General features: G+C 35.7%; 1 protein-coding gene across 1 annotated transcript; it reads left to right on the top strand.

The window, feature by feature from the left end:
* The first annotated feature begins 7,202 nt into the window (after positions 1-7,202).
* LOC116029601 lies at positions 7,203-9,770 on the top strand. Its single transcript, XM_031271650.1, has 3 exons — positions 7,203-7,889; positions 8,147-8,218; positions 9,666-9,770. Exons 1-3 carry the CDS (start codon positions 7,203-7,205, stop codon positions 9,768-9,770), a joined length of 864 nt encoding a protein of 287 aa, XP_031127510.1.
* The last annotated feature ends 8,954 nt before the right edge of the window (positions 9,771-18,724 follow it).

Below are 18,724 nucleotides of genomic sequence, written 5' to 3'. Positions count from 1 at the left end.
CTTTTTTTTTTTTTTTTTTTTTTTCATATGTTATTTGTTTTTACTTAGGACATCTCCAACCCAATAAGAATAAGGGGAAAAAAGGTGGAGAAAGCAGGAGAAAAGGGTTGGAGGAGATGGGAGAAGGCTTTTCCAGAGAGAATTGTCTCTCCAAAGAAACCTGACAAAGGCACGTGGCATGTGGCCAACACCCGCCAATCAAATGGGATGTGCTTGCCACACGCCATTTTTGTCGCTGAGGGTGGGGGACATTTGTTTTATCAATAAAGAATTTTTTTAAAGCCTTTCAATTGCTATTTCATTTTTGTTCTGATTTTTTATTTTTTATTTGCTATTCTATTTAATGTGGTAGATAAGGTCAGGTGGTTTTTCCCAACCTGAGATGGTCAGTGCGAACCAATAGATCATCAGTACTGCTACTGATTGGCCCCTGCTCAGTCCCACATACCAGGTCGGGTCGGTAAGCTTCTAGGTTGACAAAAGGTCGAGAACCTCTCCTTTTGGCAGTCTGCCCGGTTACCAAGCAAGTGCATAGTACGTACATATAGAGAGGCCGGGGGATATTCCATATCACTATTTTTGAAAATTTTATATTTGAATTTATTTTGTAGACTATTTTGAAGGCCAATATTAATTATATTTTGATTAGTTTATGAAATTATATTTTATAATTCAAAATTTATATTATTTTTTTAATTTCTATTTCTTAATTTAAAATCAAAATTATAATTATAAAGTTTGAAATTATAAATTATAGAAAAGTGAATAAAATAATAGATGATTTGTAGGAGTGTGGAGGAGTAAGACCCACGAAAAGGGAAAAAAAGGGAGAAGAATTACATAGAAAATAAGAGAGGAAATTGTAGTATTAAAAAAAGAGAGGAAATTGTATGGTGATTTGGAGGAGTTGAGTGTTAGACATGTATGCCCTAGGAGCCAACATTTATTGTTTTGGGCATTAATTTCTTATTAAATAAATATAATAAATAATTGTTTTATTTATTTTATTAAGGCTTAGTTAATATTTGATATTATTCCATACAATTTTCTTAATTCTTCATTCTTAAGTGTTAAGAATATGAGTGACGAAGAATTAATAAATGAAGTATTGTAAAAATATTCCTAGTAATAGGAATTCTAATTGGGCATTAGAATTTCGATAAGACTAGCACATTGTCCTTCTTATGGTGAGTCTCATGCCATTCTGTATGAGATACAGAGAGTGGACATGCGGATGATTGTTAGAGAACAAGTCATTGAACAAGTCATTGAACATTGACTGACTACAACGTACCGCATAGTGTTTACCTACGTGTCATCGGTATGTTGTATGTTACAAGTATGCAATAATCCTTTGACTTGAGACGACATGGTTGTCTCATACATTTGGTGGACTAGTTTTTGCCAGTATGCGTCTTTTGTTCCTTATGGGACTATAAGTGTACTTGGTGGCCTAGTTCAGTATTGTACGAAGACATGTGTGCGTTCAATAGAGGATCCACCGCCTTGAGGTAACAAGGATGTTCCAGTCTATTCAATAATCATACAACGAAAATCTCTGGCCAGAGTATGATGAAGTTGGACTTCAGGTTAAGAATATTGAATAGAAATATTGACCGGGTTTATGGGTTTGACCAAGTTTGACCATGACCTTTATCTGGTTCGGAACAAGTGTTGTGTGGAAGGAATGTTGCATGATATTTGTAACGGAAAGGTTCATTATAATATATTAAAATATATTCATTGTCAACTAGGTAGTCATGACATACTGCTAGGTGTCACTCATGACTTACGAGTTATTTAATAATGAGTTATTAAATATTACTCGTTGCTAGTTTGACTATGAACCTAGAAAGTCACACCTTAATGGTTCGTGGTAATGCTGAGAACTTTAAAAGAAATCGATAAAGAGTTATCGATATTGAATTAATACATTAATAATTGATTAATGGATTAATTCAATATTGGGTAGTTTTGGGCTTTTAAAGGCTAGCACCTTTGGGCCCAAACCAGGCTATATATATTGCCTTGCCCAATTTCTTAAGAGAGAGAAGACATACAGAGATTAAGTCTGAAAAGAGTTTCACGTAGAAATCTCTTGGAGTTCTCGCGGGCCCGACCGGTGGACAGACTAGAGGCCGGACGATTGGACGGTTTTGATTCTGCCAAAGCACGCTTCAAGGGTAAACTTTTCTAACTCCCTCGTTTTCATAGAATCATGGAAAAGTAATTTGATACTTCCGCTGCGCTTGTATGTTTTTTTAACAATGGCATCAAGAGCCATGCTTTTTCTAATGATTTTATGTTTAGATTAATTTGTGGCTTTTCATTTTTATTTATAATCTTGGGTTTAGTAATATAATAAATTGATTATTATATGTTCTTATAATATATATGAGATATATATTAAATTTATAAAAAAAATTGTTTTATAATATCTAAAAACATAATAAGTGTTGATACAAGTTATGTCCTTGGATTTATGTCCGTATTGTTATTGCTGAGTTGTTTGCACCTTTTGTTCTCAGTATTGTACATCTTTATTTTTATGACAAAATTACCCAAGCATATTCTATTTCTGTTAAATGCCCAAGCATATTCTGTTAATATTATTAATTGTGGTTGGCAATTGCTTAATGGCTTAAGATTGAGTCCACGTTTCATCTTTCATCTTCTTTAATCCAGTAATCGCGTAAGAAGATATGGTAATTTCTTCATCTTCCTTCATTTCTGAGACGTTTCCTCAATAATTCCAGACGTTTCCTCAATCTACTATGCATCTGATCGAATAACAATCAACAATCGCAGAGTAAATCAACTTAAGATGAAAAATTACGTGGAAATCAATTCTTTGTCTCGGTTAGCTGGGTAAAATAGTAAGGAGAAAGCTTACTGCGTTGGAAAAAAAAAAATCAATTTTCCCATAAATGGGTGTAGAAATTGGGAAAGCTAAGGTAGTAGTTCGTGAATGCGTATGGTTAATCCTTCAAATTCCTTCATTTCTGTGACTGTTTCCTCCTTCATCGCTATTTTCTTTATTTAATTTTCAAATGTTGCTTAATGTTAGGATGTATTTAGCTATATATAAGAACTTCATGTAGCAGGCATCCACCACAGAATAATTACGAACTTTTACTTATTTTCTTCTCTAAAATTTACTCTGTTCCTCCACATATCTCTTCAAAATTTACTTTGAGGGTCGAGGACGTTGTTTAAATTTTCCTCCTCAGAAATTGTCTGCAAAATTTGTACCTGCAAGTAGGCAAAGACGGCGACCGCCGGAGAAGTTCAACAGCAATAACGATGGTGGAGGCAAGGGATAAATATATATATATATATATATATATATATATATTTATTTATTTATTTTTCAGCAATGAAATCTCACATTTTAATCTCTCAAACCACAACTGAGAAAAAACAATGGAGTTGTAAAGTTTGTGTTATTGAAAAGTTGAACACAAGAGAGTCAAAGAACAAACCTGGAACCTTGTACAAGCCTATAACATTACAAGATAAAGCGGATACTACTTTTTATTTCTTGATGAATTATAGCACCAATTTATTATTCTTTCAAATAACATTCCATGTAATATAGGAAAAAAAAAGGCAATAAAATGCGTATACCAATCAACACATTCTTATTGTAAATTCTCTTAATATTTTCATATTATAGACATCTACTTTCCTCACTTCCAGGTTTAGCTACGTTAATGAGAAGCATCATCAACCACTGTTACTATCAGGTATGTAATTCAGTTTCTTGTACCCATGTATTTAGGATATTGTATAATCTACAGTTAATTGATTAGTTTAGTAATTGATCTAATTCTACAAAATTTTATTATGAATTAATTAAAGAGTTAATTTCATCATGTAAATTGATATAAAATTTTATAGGACAGTTGTACGTTAATTTGTTTATAACCAACATATATATGATAATATAAACATCGGTTGGTGAACCGACGTATACACTATAGTATAGACATCGATTGCATACAACTTAGCTTCTTACGCAAAACTTGACATCATTTATGTATTTATTATTCATTTATAAATACAATATAGATCGATTCTAAGGTAGAACATACACCTATTGTATTTTTTTTTTTAAATAAACAACTTCAATTATGAGATTTTTATTAAAATAATCTTAATTATCATTTGTTTTCTTTGTCATTGATTTAAAATGCTCTTATATGAATTTCTTATCTTAATACAAAATACACACAAATAATATAGCAATACTCGTAAATAATTAAATACTTTTAAAAATCAGACAGGTGCAAGGATATATTACACCCCATAATAGATTACATTAACTTACAAGTGTATTTTAAAAAACATTTGCCTATCTTTGTTATTTACAAATTCATCATATTTCAATAACCTAGGTATCTCATATCTATTTATCAAATGAGCAACAACATAATGCATTTGCAATTGAATTTAGACAGGATTTTTGGATATCAATATGTAAATGTTGTTGAATTGAGATAGTTGAAATCAAGTACTATGTGTATCCATATATAAATATGAATTTATAAGAGATATATATCTCTAATTATAAGAAGACTACACGTAAACAAATTAAATTTTATTCATTATTTTCAAAGACAAAAAAATAGTAATACAATGTTGAGTACCCGTAAAATTACAGTGGAATATATTCATCACAATGAATTTGAATTTCTTGTGTTAATTTCAAATACATACACAAGAAAAATTTTACCTTAATATCTATGAAACTTCGACAACTAAAAAAAAACGCATTATATCTTTTTTTTTTCAGAACTATTGACTCTGTTACAATGTAGTATACATTCTCAACCTACTGAAGCAAAAAGAATTAATAGTTCACCTGCACTAAGGCTTCAACCCACTCCCTTCCATATGGGAGTGTCGGGTGCCACTAGACCACAAAGTCTAGGCAAACGCATTATATCTATTTTAAAATAATTTACTAAATGATTTTAAATATTGGGCACAAGTCTTCGCGCAAAGGGCGTGGAAAAAACTAGTATATTAGATACATATCAAAAGAAAAAAAACAAGGGTTTTTTTGTAGTTTTACGTAAAACTCCGGCTTCTGTTTTACGTAATCTTCCCTGCGCGTCTCTGCTCTGCGTTTTGCGACGGCCTTTTTCCGTTCGTCTTCCGCTTCCTCTCTACGTCTCCGGTCGTCGTTGCGCTGTATCCGACGACGGCAAGGGTCGTTGCTGGCGATGGACGCACCGGCAGCCGAGGCGACTTGGCCGGTCTTGCCTGCGGTGCGCTATAGAGCGGCTGTTGGCTGAGATCGGTGGTGCGGCAGTAGGCTGTGATCGGCGGTGCGACAGTGTGGCCTCTCGCTGCTTGTCGCTGGTGCGGCTGTCTTGCCGGATGCGGACGCCGTACCGTAGGTGGCTGTTTTCGGGAGGAGACGCGATGATCGGATGGGGAAGCGAACCGTTCAAGGTGTTGAAGCGCAGATTATGGAAGGAAATAATATTACCAATTGTTATTAGATAATTTTGGTATTATTATATTTTCAAAATGTTTTTATATATATTATATATGATAATTAGAATTATATTACTAAATCAAATATTAGATATTTATTGGTGATATTAATTGTTATCATATTTGAAAATATTCTATATTGATAATTAGAAATTAATTACTGCTAATTTAATATGAGATATTTTGGTAGTATTAATTATTATCATAATGATTATTTTCTATTTTTGAGAAATTAATATTTTTAGAAGATTATATGATAATATATTATTATTACCATTAAAATATGATTTTTATGGTAGTAATAATTATATTATTATAATCTTGAAATATTTTTTTTCTCCTTAAATAGTGATTCTTTATGTGATAATTGAATACTATTTAGGTATGTTTCCATGATTATAATATTTTAGATTAAAGTGTTTAATTTAAAATAATATTATAATAGTAATTAATTGATTACATACAAATTAAATTTTGGTATGAAATTAATTAATTAATGGAAAGTTTTGATTTGTTATATAGAAATTGGTTTCCATATAAAGTTTATTTAGATTGACCCAAGTTTTTATGGAATAATTGGATTATATCTTTTAAAGCCACAAATTAATGCATTATTTATTTTATGCTATGTATGGATTGCTTAGCATGTCGGTTTAGTCATGGACTTAGGACCCGTTGAATGAATGTGATTTATTTTGGGTTTTGCACCGTTTTTGGTGATTAATTAAAATTGAGGCCTGCGTGTCTCTTATCTATTATTGTAATGTAAATCCCTTCCCCGAAACATGTACCCCTTTTCTAGTAGATAGAAAATGTATGAATCTCGAAGACTTCAAGAGTTGAAGACTAGAAGACTTCAAGAGTTGAAGACCCGAAGAATATGTATGATGGAAGCTTACATGTAATAGATAGGATTTTAATTTTTCACTTTTCACTGTGCACGGTCAAAATTAGCTGGCTCAATTTTGACCATTTAGAAGTCCATGACCGATATCGAGTTTACTTTTCATGCACTTTATATATGTGATATATGTGAAAATGTTGCATGAGTAAAGTGAAACATACTAATTTTTAAAATTTTCTCTTTTATTAAATATTAAGTTGTAAGCGGTTAGGCCTCAAGAGTTGAGATTACCTAATCGTGGCTCTCCACCATTGTAAGAAATCAAATATTTTGCTTAGCACGGTGTCGGCTATGCCAACATAGGGGCAACGTGTTAATTTAAAATATTTTGATTTTCTTATTTTAAACATGTGATGTGGTAGCACTTAGAAACTTTACTTTTCAAGAAACCACTAAAGGTGAGAAAAGTCAAGGTTCAACTCTACTTGTTATCAGGATTGTGGGTTTGACTTAACTGAGTCCATTGGGCTAAGATGCCCCTTAAGGTGAGGTTCAATGGGACATGGAGTCCAAGTTTAATAAAATCGAATCATGCATGAGATGTATTGGCAACAGTTGGCCACTTACAAATTTTCAAATTCCAAGATGCCCCTTAAGGTGAGGAATGAGATAAATTTGTAAGACCTCGATTACCCATTAGAAATCTTTCAACGGGATTTTCGTTTCTTGCTTGGGAAGTGCAGGATTCGAAAAATTTAGTGGGAGTTACTATTTGATTATATAATCGAAAATCAAATAGTTTAATAAAGAATCGTGTCTAATAATTAATGTTATTTTCTGCAGTTATTTTGAAATGGCTTTAAATCCTTTATCCAAAATACTCGAAGAAAACAAACTTACTGGACCAAATTTCACTGATTGGCTCCGAAATTTGAGAATCGTTCTCAATTTGGAAAAGATCGGTTATGTTTTGGACCAAGATCCTCCATTGATTGGTATCATACCAGATGATGCTGATGTTGATCAGCTTGACGTTCATAATGCTGAGGTTGCAGCATTTAATAAGTGGAAGGACGATGATCTGAGGGCTAAGAGTTATGTCCTTGCCTTTATGACCAATGAGTTACAACGTCAGCATGAAAAGATGCCTGACGCAAAATCTATGGTCAATCACCTACAAGAGTTGTACGGTGAGCATAGTAGGATTGCACGTTATGAGGTTACTAAGGCTTTATTTCGAGCAAAACTACAAGAAGGAGGAAATGTAGGAGATCATGTTCTTAATGTGATTGGCTTATTGGAGAGATTGGAAGAATTAAATATCTTCCTTGACTCTGAGCTTGAAGTAGACTTAATTCTACAGTCTCTTCCAGATTCTTTTGGGCCTTTCATAATGAATTTCCACATGAACAAGCTTCATTGTTCTAAATCTGATCTGCACAATATGTTGTGCATTGCTCATGCTACAATGAAAGGTATGAACACTAATACTGTTCTTTTAGCCTCTTCCAAGTCAAATAAAAAGAGAAAGAACAAGAAGGTTTCTAGAGAGAGACCAACTGGGGAGTGACCAAAACAAAATGAAATGTTGCAAGTAAAGGAAATTGTTTCCATTGCAACAAAGAAGGGCATTGGAAAGGAAATTGCACAGAATATCTAAAGTCTTTAAAAGTCAAGGACAATGACAAACCTTTAGAAGGTATGCTCATTAAAGAGACTAGTTTTTAATTGGTCTAAATAACTACTTCTTTGGTAATATACTCAGAAGCAACTTCACATGGTTGTGTATCGTTGCAGGATCTGAGAAGAAGTAGAGAGTTGACTGAAGATGAGATTGCTCTAAGGATGGGAAATGGAGCAAGAGTTGCTGTATTAGTTGTTGGAGATTTATCTTTCAGTTTTTCATTTAATCATATTTTAAAGACTATTTATGCGATTCTAGTTTTTAAACATTATTTTTATTCCAGTTGAGAATAATTATGAATTTTTCTTTTCGAAATAATGTTTATTACATGCATTTATTTCAATAATAAATGTGATGGCACTAGAACATCGTTAAATGGTATTTATTGTTTAAATATGATTGATGATTAATAAATGATCAATTAATACATGTTGATGTATATATGGTCCATTTAATGGATCTTAGATCCTAAATGAAGTTTCATTTAAGTCTGTTCCTAAGACACCATATGAGATATGAGACACCTCGTCTTAAGTATGTTAAGATTTGGGATTACACGGCTTATATCAAAAGCCTAAAACAGACAAATTGGAAACAAGATCTGAAAAGATAGAAAGATATAACTTGACGAAGAGTTTGTTAATAAATCTTTCTAGCCTAATCAGATTTAAGAATCTGTGCAATATGAACCAAAAGTTATGCCTCCTCTTTGGATAAATGTTAGACATAATCAGGCATTAGACATATTATAATTGTCTTCATGACATAGAGAGTGTCTTTGCAATTAGAGATAATGTGTCTAATGACGATCCTATCATTTACAAAGAGGCAATATAATATATCAATTTTAGAATGTGGAACATCTGTTTTGACAAGGTAGTCAAATTGTTTGACTATACGGTAAAACATTGATGATCCATGTGTATAAAATGGTCAGTGGGAGTGCTATCACGTTTCTTGTATTATATGTAGATGACATATTAATAACAAGAAATGACGTAAGCATGATGACTCCGGTAAGAGTTTGATTATCTGAAGTTTTCTATATGATAGATTTGGGAGAAACAACCTATATTCTTGGAATTCGAGTCTATAGAGATAGATCGAAAAGATTAGTAGGTTTATCTCACAGTATGTACATAAAATATTGAAGTTGTTCAATATGTTAGATTCTAAGAAAGGTTTTATTATCTTTCAAGCATGAAATCTATATCTCTAAAGTTTGTGTCCTGACACAACTGAAGAGAGGGATCACATGAGTAAAATACCATAGGCTTCGGCTATTGGGGTATCTTATATATGTGATGTTATGTACTAGATTTGATGTTTCTCATGTAGTGAGTGTCACTTGTAGACATCAATCAAATCCAGGTGAATAACACTAGACATCAGTTAAGTAATTAAGAGTTTAGTCTTAACTGATAGAAAACGAGTATTAACGATTAAAGGATACACATATTCTGATTTTCTGTCAGACCTAGATGGTAGAAAGTCTACATCTTGTAATAGTGGTGCAGTCAGTTGGAAGAGTTCCAAACAAGAAATGATTGCATATTCAACCACTAGAGCCGAGTTCGTTACTACTATCATCTCCTAAGAGATTTCGTTGGAAATGGAGATATACTAATGCAGATAATAGCATTTACGGATAACCTAGCAGATCCGTTTTCTATACCACTTATTCAGGAGCAGTTAGATCGGCATCTTGAGAAGATGAGGGTTACCGATTGGCTCTAGTGCAAGTGGGAGACTGTTAGACATGTATGCCCTAGGAGCCAACATTTATTGTTTTAGGCATTAATTTTTATTAAATAAATATAATAAATAATTGTTTTATTTATTTTATTAAGGCTTAGTTAATATTTGATATTATTCCATACAATCTTCTTAATTCTTCATTCTTAAGTGTTAAGAATATGAGTGACGAAGAATTAATAAATGAAGTATTGTAAAAATGTTCCTAGTCATAGGAATTCTAATTGAGCATTAGAATTTCGATAAGACTAGCACATTGTCCTTCTTATGGTGAGTCTCATGCCATTCTGTATGAGATACAAAGAGTGGACATGAGGATGATTGTTAGAGAACAAGTCATTGAACATTGACTGACTACAACGTACCGCATGGTGTTTACCTACATGTCATCGGTATGTTGTATGTTACAAGTATGCAATAATCCTTTGACTTGAGACGACATGGTTGTCTCATACATTTGGTGGACTAGTTTTTGCCAGTATGTGTCTTTTGTTCCTTATGGGACTATAAGTGTACTTGGTGGCCTAGTTCAATATTGTACGAAGACATGTGTGCGTTCAATAGAGGATCCACCGCCTTGAGGTAACAAGGATGTTCCAGTCTATTCAATAATCATACAACGAAAATCTCTGGCCAGAGTATGATGAAGTTGGATTTCAGGTTAAGAATATTGAATAGACATATTGACTGGGTTTATGGGTTTGACCAAGTTTGACCATGACCTTTATCTGGTTCGGAACAAGTGTTGTGTGGAAGGAATGTTGCATGATATTTGTAACGGAAAGGTTCATTATAATATATTAAAATATATTCATTGTCAACTAGGTAGTCATGACATACTGCTAGGTGTCACTCATGACTTACGAGTTATTTAATAATGAGTTATTAAATATTACTCGTTGCTAGTTTGACTATGAACCTAGAAAGTCACACCTTAATGGTTCGTGGTAATGTTGAGAACTTTAAAAGAAATCGATAAAGAGTTGTCGATATTGAATTAATACATTAATAATTGATTAATGGATTAATTCAATATTGGGTAGTTTTGGGCTTTTAAAGGCTAGCACCTTTGGGCCCAAACCAGGCTATATATATTGCCTTGCCCAATTTCTTAAGAGAGAGAAGACATACAGAGATTAAGTCTAAAAAGAGTTTCACGTAGAAATTTCTTGGAGTTCTTGCGGGCCCGACCGGTGGACAGACTAGAGGCCGGACGATTGGACGGTTTTGATTCTGCCAAAGCACGCTTCAAGGGTACACTTTTCTAACTCCCTCGTTTACATACAATCATGGAAAAGTAATTTGATGCTTCCGCTGCGCTTGTATGTTTTTCTAACATTGAGCCCACATAATGAATAGATAGGGGAGAAGGGTTGTGGGTGACCTTAACAATGATACAATTAAAATTTCCTTCCTCTATTAAAATTTTCCCTCTATGTTTGAGTATTCATCATTGTGTTCAGTTATGGAGGAATCTATAGATGAGTTAGAATTGAGGATTAATTAAGGTCCTTTATTTCAAGAAATTACTTTACTACATGTTCATAAACTTTACAATAAAGATTCTCATAAATTCAAACATTCTCATAAACTCAAACATCGAGATTCATATAAACACAACACTACACATTCATCATGTCGAATACCATTCTATATTGAACTAGTTTCATAAGCTCTAATCTGTATTATATGTTCATAAACTAAAAGTTGAAGGTTCGCAAACACAATATAATACTACGTATCGCCTTCATCTCATTTGTCTTGAATTGGTTGATAATTTGTTCATGCAATGTATGGTTCATAAAATCAAAGTTGGAGGTTAATAATTTGAGTTGGTACCAAAGGTAAGGGTGAGCAAAATATCGATTAACCGTTCGATAACCGCTAACTAATAACCAAGCCAACCGAAAAATTCGGTTATCGGTCAACCAAACTTATGGGTGTAGTTTTCGCGGTGGATGGAAAGAAATAGGTGTTAAAACGGAAAGAAGTTCCCGAGTATCGTTCTCAAAGGACGGCAAGGAGGGAATTTGAGCGGTAAGGGGATTAAGCACAAGAGTGTTTAGTGTTTGAAAGCTAACCCAAACATAGTAAGAAAATGCACATGAAACATCATGAAAATAAGGAACAAACAATGGAAACAATCAATTGGAAAGGAGGATTTGGATCTTGTAACTCATATAGGTATCCTTGATTTCCTAAGATATTAGGCTAGCAACACTTAGATAATGAAAATGAGATAAGATCACCAACACCACCGCCACTCTCGTGGTCAATTGATTCACTCCTTAGACCGTAATGTCATCCTTGTGATCACTAGGCTAGGAGAGGCATTTTGTCAAACACGTTATGTGCCTCTTATCTTCCACTTCTCCCTTTTCTCAAAGGTGAGAGGGAAATGTGCTAGGCTAGGCTAAGGAGTAACTCTACTCTCATAGATGAGACTCCTTCTCCAAACACCTCTCATATAGGTTGATCACCACTCACACAATCAAACTCATAATCAAGCAATTGTGAAACCTAATTAATCAATTTAAAGCTCAAGAATATCCATACAACATTGCTCAATCCAAATCCACAAAGATCTATCTAATCATACTTGGAATTGAAATAGCAAAAGGTAAAAGTAATGACAAGAAATTAAAAGGAAGACTTAGCTAGGAATTGAACTTTGAATTTGAACTTGAACTTGAAATTGAACTTTAATCTTGAACTTGAATGTAGATCACAATCTTGCAACAATGGAATTCTTCTCTAATTCTAATCTAAACTAAGAATTGCAATGTGGAGTGAATTGGGAGAGATTTCTCTAGGCTAACCCTAGAGAGAGAAATATTCTAAAGTGGTCTAAAACTGAAGTGTGATGGATCCCCTACAAAATGGCTCAATTCCCCTTTTAAATCTCGCCCAACTGTTGAATTTTCCGCGATGGACGCACGGCTGGACGCGCGTCCACTGCGCGTCCAGCGTGCCTTTTGCTGCACAGACTCCAAACTTCAGAGGGCTGAAAGTTGGACGCGGGCGTCCACCCCGCGTCCGCTGCGCGTCCACAGCAGACCTCTGTTCTGCTGTCAAACTTCTGCAAGCGATATTTCGGACGCAGGGGCGGATGCATGGGTGGACGCATGGGTGGACGCGCGTCCACTGCAGTCCTGGCCTATTTTTTGCTCCAACTTTGGTTCGTTCTTCACTTATCTGAAATGTTGTCATTTCCTGTCCTTTTTGCACATCTTTTACCTACAAAACAATTAGCCAAGCATGGAACGGGGTCCAATGACAATAACAAGCATTCTAACGCAATAAAGGGGAAAATCAAACACAAAAGCTTTCAATTGTGCATAAGATGATCCTAAAACGACCTTATAAAGATGGCATCTTTTGCACTTATCAAACTTTCCACACTTTAAGCCTTGCTTGTCCTCAAGCAAGCTATCCTTAAACAAGCAAAACATAAGTGCAAAGGATGCCACAAACTTCGATATGCAAGTAAGCTAAGACACAAGAATGATGCACATATTTGAAATCAATACACTCTTTATGCTATCATGAAAATGTGCCTTTAAACGAACACTTGGATTCTCAACAACGAATATCCCACGAAACAAAGCCCTTAGGCTTAAAACAATTCATTTCAATTAACTCTTTTTTTCATACGTTTCAAGCATGCAATCCAAACAAGGGTTCACCAACCATTTAGAACGGGCCACTAGCCGAGCCAACTAGTGGGAACGATGTGCACAAGCCAACCCTATACGACCACCCTTGTAACCTCAAGCCCCCTAAATACTAGTGTGAAAAAGGCTAACACGGGTCACTACTACCCCTCAGGACCAACCATCGGGCCACCCGATCTCACATGGAGCTCCATGCTTTTTCGAGAACAGTGCAATGGGCGCCCGGTCTTAACGGGATAGATCTCTCCTTTTCCCATTCCCCAAGATAACCTCATCGGGCTACCCGACTTCACATGGATCTCCATGCTTTTTCGAAGACGGTGCAATGGGTGCCCGAATCTTGGCGGAAAGGCTCTCTTAAATTTTCTCGTCTCCCAAGACCTTGCATCGGGGCAACCGACTTCACGTGGATATCCACGCTTTTTCGAAGACGGTGCAATGGTTGCCCTAATGTCCTAGCAAGACGGTTCTCTTTTTTTCATTTCCTAAGGTGGCCACATTAGGCTCTTTTGGGGTCTTGGCCTCATTGGGCTCTTTTTGAACAAAATATAACAAGCATCACCTTCACAACCCCACACACCACCTTCAGGAGAGCAAAACAAAAGAATTACATTCATTTTCCGGGCTTAGTAATGATTATCTTACTAGGGTTGATAGGTGCACACTCCCACTTCGTTCCCTCCTTGACCATGGTCCGAACTAAATGAGAGGTGAACATCATACAAGCATACAAAAATCAACAACTTTAAAAGGTGAACAAGAGTTTTATTTCAAGGGATATTCCAAATTGAGAATCAAACACTCCTTCAAAGCACGCATTTTCTAAGATAGATTAAACAATGTATTCATTTCAAACATATACAAAATTCTACGCTAAGCATCACTCAATAGATCAAAGTTTTAAAGCACAACCGGTGCTTTCCTTTCCACACTTTAAAAGGAACATCGTCCTCGATGTTCACACTATGCACAAGGTGGGAAAGACAAAAGGTCATATGCAAAGCCACACCCTTTTCCACACTTTAAAAGTGTGCTATGGGCTATAAGGATCACACAAAACGCTTTTATGAAGGATTCAAACAAATGCAATGCAATGCCATCATCTCCCGGTTTCCACACTTTAAAAGGAAAGCATATAGGTAAACACAAAAGACAAGAGAGATAAAGAGACTCCCTTATTGCTTCTCTTCAAGTACATTGCCTTTAATCATCCTCTTAGCTTTGAGCCATTTATCAATTTTCCTACACCATCAACAAACACATTGCAATACTACAAACCATATTAGAGAATTTAACTTCCATTAATGCAAAACTTATTGAAAGCAAAAGTAAACAACAAAAACAAAATGCATAAAAATGTAAGATAACCTCGGGTTGCCTCCCGAGAAGCGCTCCGTTTAACGTCCATAGCCCGACGCAACTTTCAAGCCCTCATTCCAACATACTTGGACGGGGACAAGTCCTTTTGCCCCATCCACTCTTTCTTCAAGATATGCCCTCAAATGCCGGGCATTGATAAACTCCTTTAATTTTCTACATAGCATACTCTCTTCCATAGGTGGGCAACTATCCATGTCCATGAGTATGCTATTCTCTTCCAACTTACCTCTTTTTTCATTTTTCCTCTTTTCACCAAGCTCCTTTCCATCATTTCTCACTTTCTCATCAACTTTCTCCCTAACACTCTCATTTCTTGTTTCTTCCTTTTCCTCTTCTATGATTTTGCAATGATCTTCCTCAAACAACACATTCTTATTTTCAAAATTTTCTTCTTCATTTTCCTTTTCTATAGTCACACTTTCCTTCTCCTCCTCTTTTTCACTACTTAACAACACATCCCTTAAATCTCCATCCTTTTCCTCCTTTTCTTCACCAAGCAAATCATGAATATATATAGCATCATCAATGCAATTATCATGAAAAGTGTCAAATTCAACATCATTTAAATCAAGCAAACTAGCATCAACATCACAAAGCATATCATGCAATTCACCAACATGTTCATTTAACAAAGAATTATCATCAAAAGTAAACGACTCAAGGCCATCATTATCATTAGAATTGAAAGAATTATTTTCACAAGTATCAAAACAATTTTCATCATCATGTTTAGCATTAATATTACCCACATTCTCCAAAGGATTGGCATGCACTTTATCAACAACACAGTCCACATTACCAACAACATTTTCAATATAAGCATCCCCACAATTATGATCAAAAGAATCATCATATGGCTCATCACAAAAATTATCATGCTCTTTAACACCAATTTCATCACTAGGCATCTCAACACAAGCATTATCAACATCTTCAATTATGCAATTATTTTCACTAGTCACATCTACCACTTTTTCAACTCCATCATCAACACAATCAATATTAGCATTATCAAAATGAATAGGCACACCAATATCATCACAATCATCATTCTCATCACACATGTCGGCCCAAGATTTAGAAATTTTATCACCAAGAGTAGTGCTAACACTAATAGGGTCAAGTGTCTTACCACATGCAAGCTCAATGGTGTCACCATACGGCTTTTCCTCTTCCCACGCTATCTCCACATCACCATCACTCTCCTTTTCCTCAACATTCTCATATTCTTGCTTCCACCCTTCCCTAATATTGGTCATTTCTTGCTTTAATTCTTCTATCTTTGCCAACATCTTGTTCTTCGTGTTTTCCATGTTTTCCTCCTCATATGGTTGCATCATGTATTCCTCATTCTCATAGTGGTTGCACTCTTGATCAATTTCGTCCCTATGGTGATTGTACCTACATTCACATGGGAAGTTAGTCTTACATTTCTTGCAATATGGGTACTTTTGGCATTGATACCTATAGTGAGGCCCTTTACAAGCAAAACAAATCACTTGTCGGTTCATATCTTCAAGCATGTGTTCCTCAATGGTCTTGAAGCGGTCATTTGGGTCTCTTGGCTTGGGTTTCAACCAATGGTCATACATGTGCTCGATAATAGATTTCTTTTTGGGTGGAGGTGTGTTTTGAGTGTATGATTGTGGAGAGTAGGCTTGGGATGGGTAAGAGTCGTAGGATTGAGAATTAGAGAATCTTCTTTGTTGAGGGTAGTCATCATCCTCGTCATAGTGGGTAGATTGGTAAGATTTTGAATTGTAGCTTTGGTGAGATGCACTCCTCCTATACCCCCGGTATTCATAAGAATAGTCTTCTTGATCACGATAATCCTCCTCATAATTATCCTGGGAATACCTAGGTGTCCGGTATTCCCTTGAATGATCATAAGAGGTGTCTCTCCTTAGTGGTTGTGTCCGACTTGAATGCTCATAATCGTGACCATGATAAGACTCTTGGTAACTCTCCGGTGGTGGGGCTCTTCTTGAGTGGGTGTAGTCACCATCTTCTCTTTCATCATATTGAGTTTTTGGTAATTGCCTTCTTGGTTGGTATTCTTCTTGTGAAGATCCATATGTCCTTGAGTAAGGTTGTTCATAGTCCTCATAATCTCTATAACCATAGGGGTTAGAAACTTGAGCATTATAGCCTCCCCTTGGTTGCCTATATCCTCCTTGATCCTCATAGTAATCCTCTTGTTGATATCTTGCTTGAGAATACTATAGAGGATCAACCTATCAACACAAAGACAAGAGAGTGTTTTGCAACTAGAAGTAGTTGCAAGTGAGAGTAGTAGCAATTGAAATGACAAAAAGATTAAAACGTAAACAAAGTAAATTGCAAAAATAGAAAGAAAATGGGGGGGGGGGGGTTAGACTCTCTAACTTGAACACTTGCTCATGTCAATCCAAAGGCGCTTACTACTCAAAAACCGATGCCATCCCCGGCAACGGCGCCATTTTATGGGTGTAGTTTTCGCAGTAGATGGAAAGAAATAGGTGTTAAAACGGAAAGAAGTTCCCGAGTATCGTTCTCAAAGGACGGCAAGGAGGGAATTTGAGCGGTAAGGGGATTAAGCACAAGAGTGTTTAGTGTTTGAAAGCTAACCCAAACATAGTAAGAAAATGCACATGAAACATCATGAAAATAAGGAACAAACAATGGAAACAATCAATTGGAAAGGAGGATTTGGATCTTGCAACTCATATAGGTATCCTTGATTTCCTAAGATATTAGGCTAGCAACACTTAGATAATGAAAATGAGATAAGATCACCAACACCACCGCCACTCTCGTGGTCAATTGATTCACTCCTTAGACCGTAATGTCATCCTTGTGATCACTAGGCTAGGAGAGGCATTTTGTCAAACACGTTATGTGCCTCTTATCTTCCACTTCTCCCTTTTCTCAAAGGTGAGAGGGAAATGTGCTAGGCTAGGCTAAGGTGTAACTCTACTCTCATAGATGAGACTCCTTCTCCAAACACCTCTCATATAGGTTGATCACCACTCACACAATCAAACTCATAATCAAGCAATTGTGAAACCTAATTAATCAATTTAAAGCTCAAGAATATCCATACAACATTGCTCAATCCAAATCCACAAAGATCTATCTAATCATACTTGGAATTGAAATAGCAAAAGGTAAAAGTAATGACAAGAAATTAAAAGGAAGACTTAGCTAGGAATTGAACTTTGAATTTGAACTTGAACTTGAAATTGAACTTTAATCTTGAACTTGAATGTAGATCACAATCTTGCAACAATGGAATTCTTCTCTAATTCTAATCTAAACTAAGAATTGCAATGTGGAGTGAATTGGGAGAGATCTCTCTAGGCTAATCCTAGAGAGAGAAATATTCTAAAGTGGTCTAAAACTGAAGTGTGATGGATCCCCTACAAAATGGCTCAATTCCCCTTTTAAATCTCGCCAACTGTTGAATTTTCCGCGATGGACGCACGGCTGGACGCACGTCCACTGCGCGTCCAGCGTGCCTTTTGCTGCACAGACTCCAAACTTCAGAGGGCTGAAAGTTGGACGCGGGCGTCCACCCCGCGTCCGCTGCGTGTCCACAGCAGACCTCTGTTCTGCTGTCAAACTTCTGCAAGCGATATTTCGGACGCAGGGGCGGACACATGGGTGGACGCGCGTCCACTGCAGCCCTGGCCTATTTTTTGCTCCAACTTTGGTTCGTTCTTCACTTATCTGAAATGTTGTCATTTCCTGCCCTTTTTGCACATCTTTTACCTACAAAACAATTAGCCAAGCATGGAACGGGGTCCAATGACAATAACAAGCATTCTAACGCAATAAAGGGGCAAATCAAATACAAAAGCTTTCAATTGTGCACAAGATGATCCTAAAACGACCTCATAAAGA

The sequence above is a fragment of the Ipomoea triloba genome, chromosome 9, assembly GCF_003576645.1.
Source record: "Ipomoea triloba cultivar NCNSP0323 chromosome 9, ASM357664v1".
NCBI classification, from domain to species: Eukaryota; Viridiplantae; Streptophyta; class Magnoliopsida; order Solanales; family Convolvulaceae; genus Ipomoea; species Ipomoea triloba.
The sequence above is the reverse complement of the archived record's forward strand: the minus strand, read 5'-3'. Positions and strand labels throughout refer to the sequence as shown.

Excerpts from the sequence above, each read along its gene's own strand:
- LOC116029601 (XM_031271650.1), top strand. The coding sequence starts at position 7,203 with ATGGCTTTAAATCCTTTATCCAAAATACTCGAAGAAAACAAACTTACT. Across the intron at positions 7,890-8,146 it reads AAAAGAGAAAGAACAAGAAG|GATCTGAGAAGAAGTAGAGA; the intron begins GTTTCTAGAGAG and ends GTATCGTTGCAG. Across the intron at positions 8,219-9,665 it reads GAAATGGAGCAAGAGTTGCT|ATAATAGCATTTACGGATAA; the intron begins GTATTAGTTGTT and ends ATACTAATGCAG.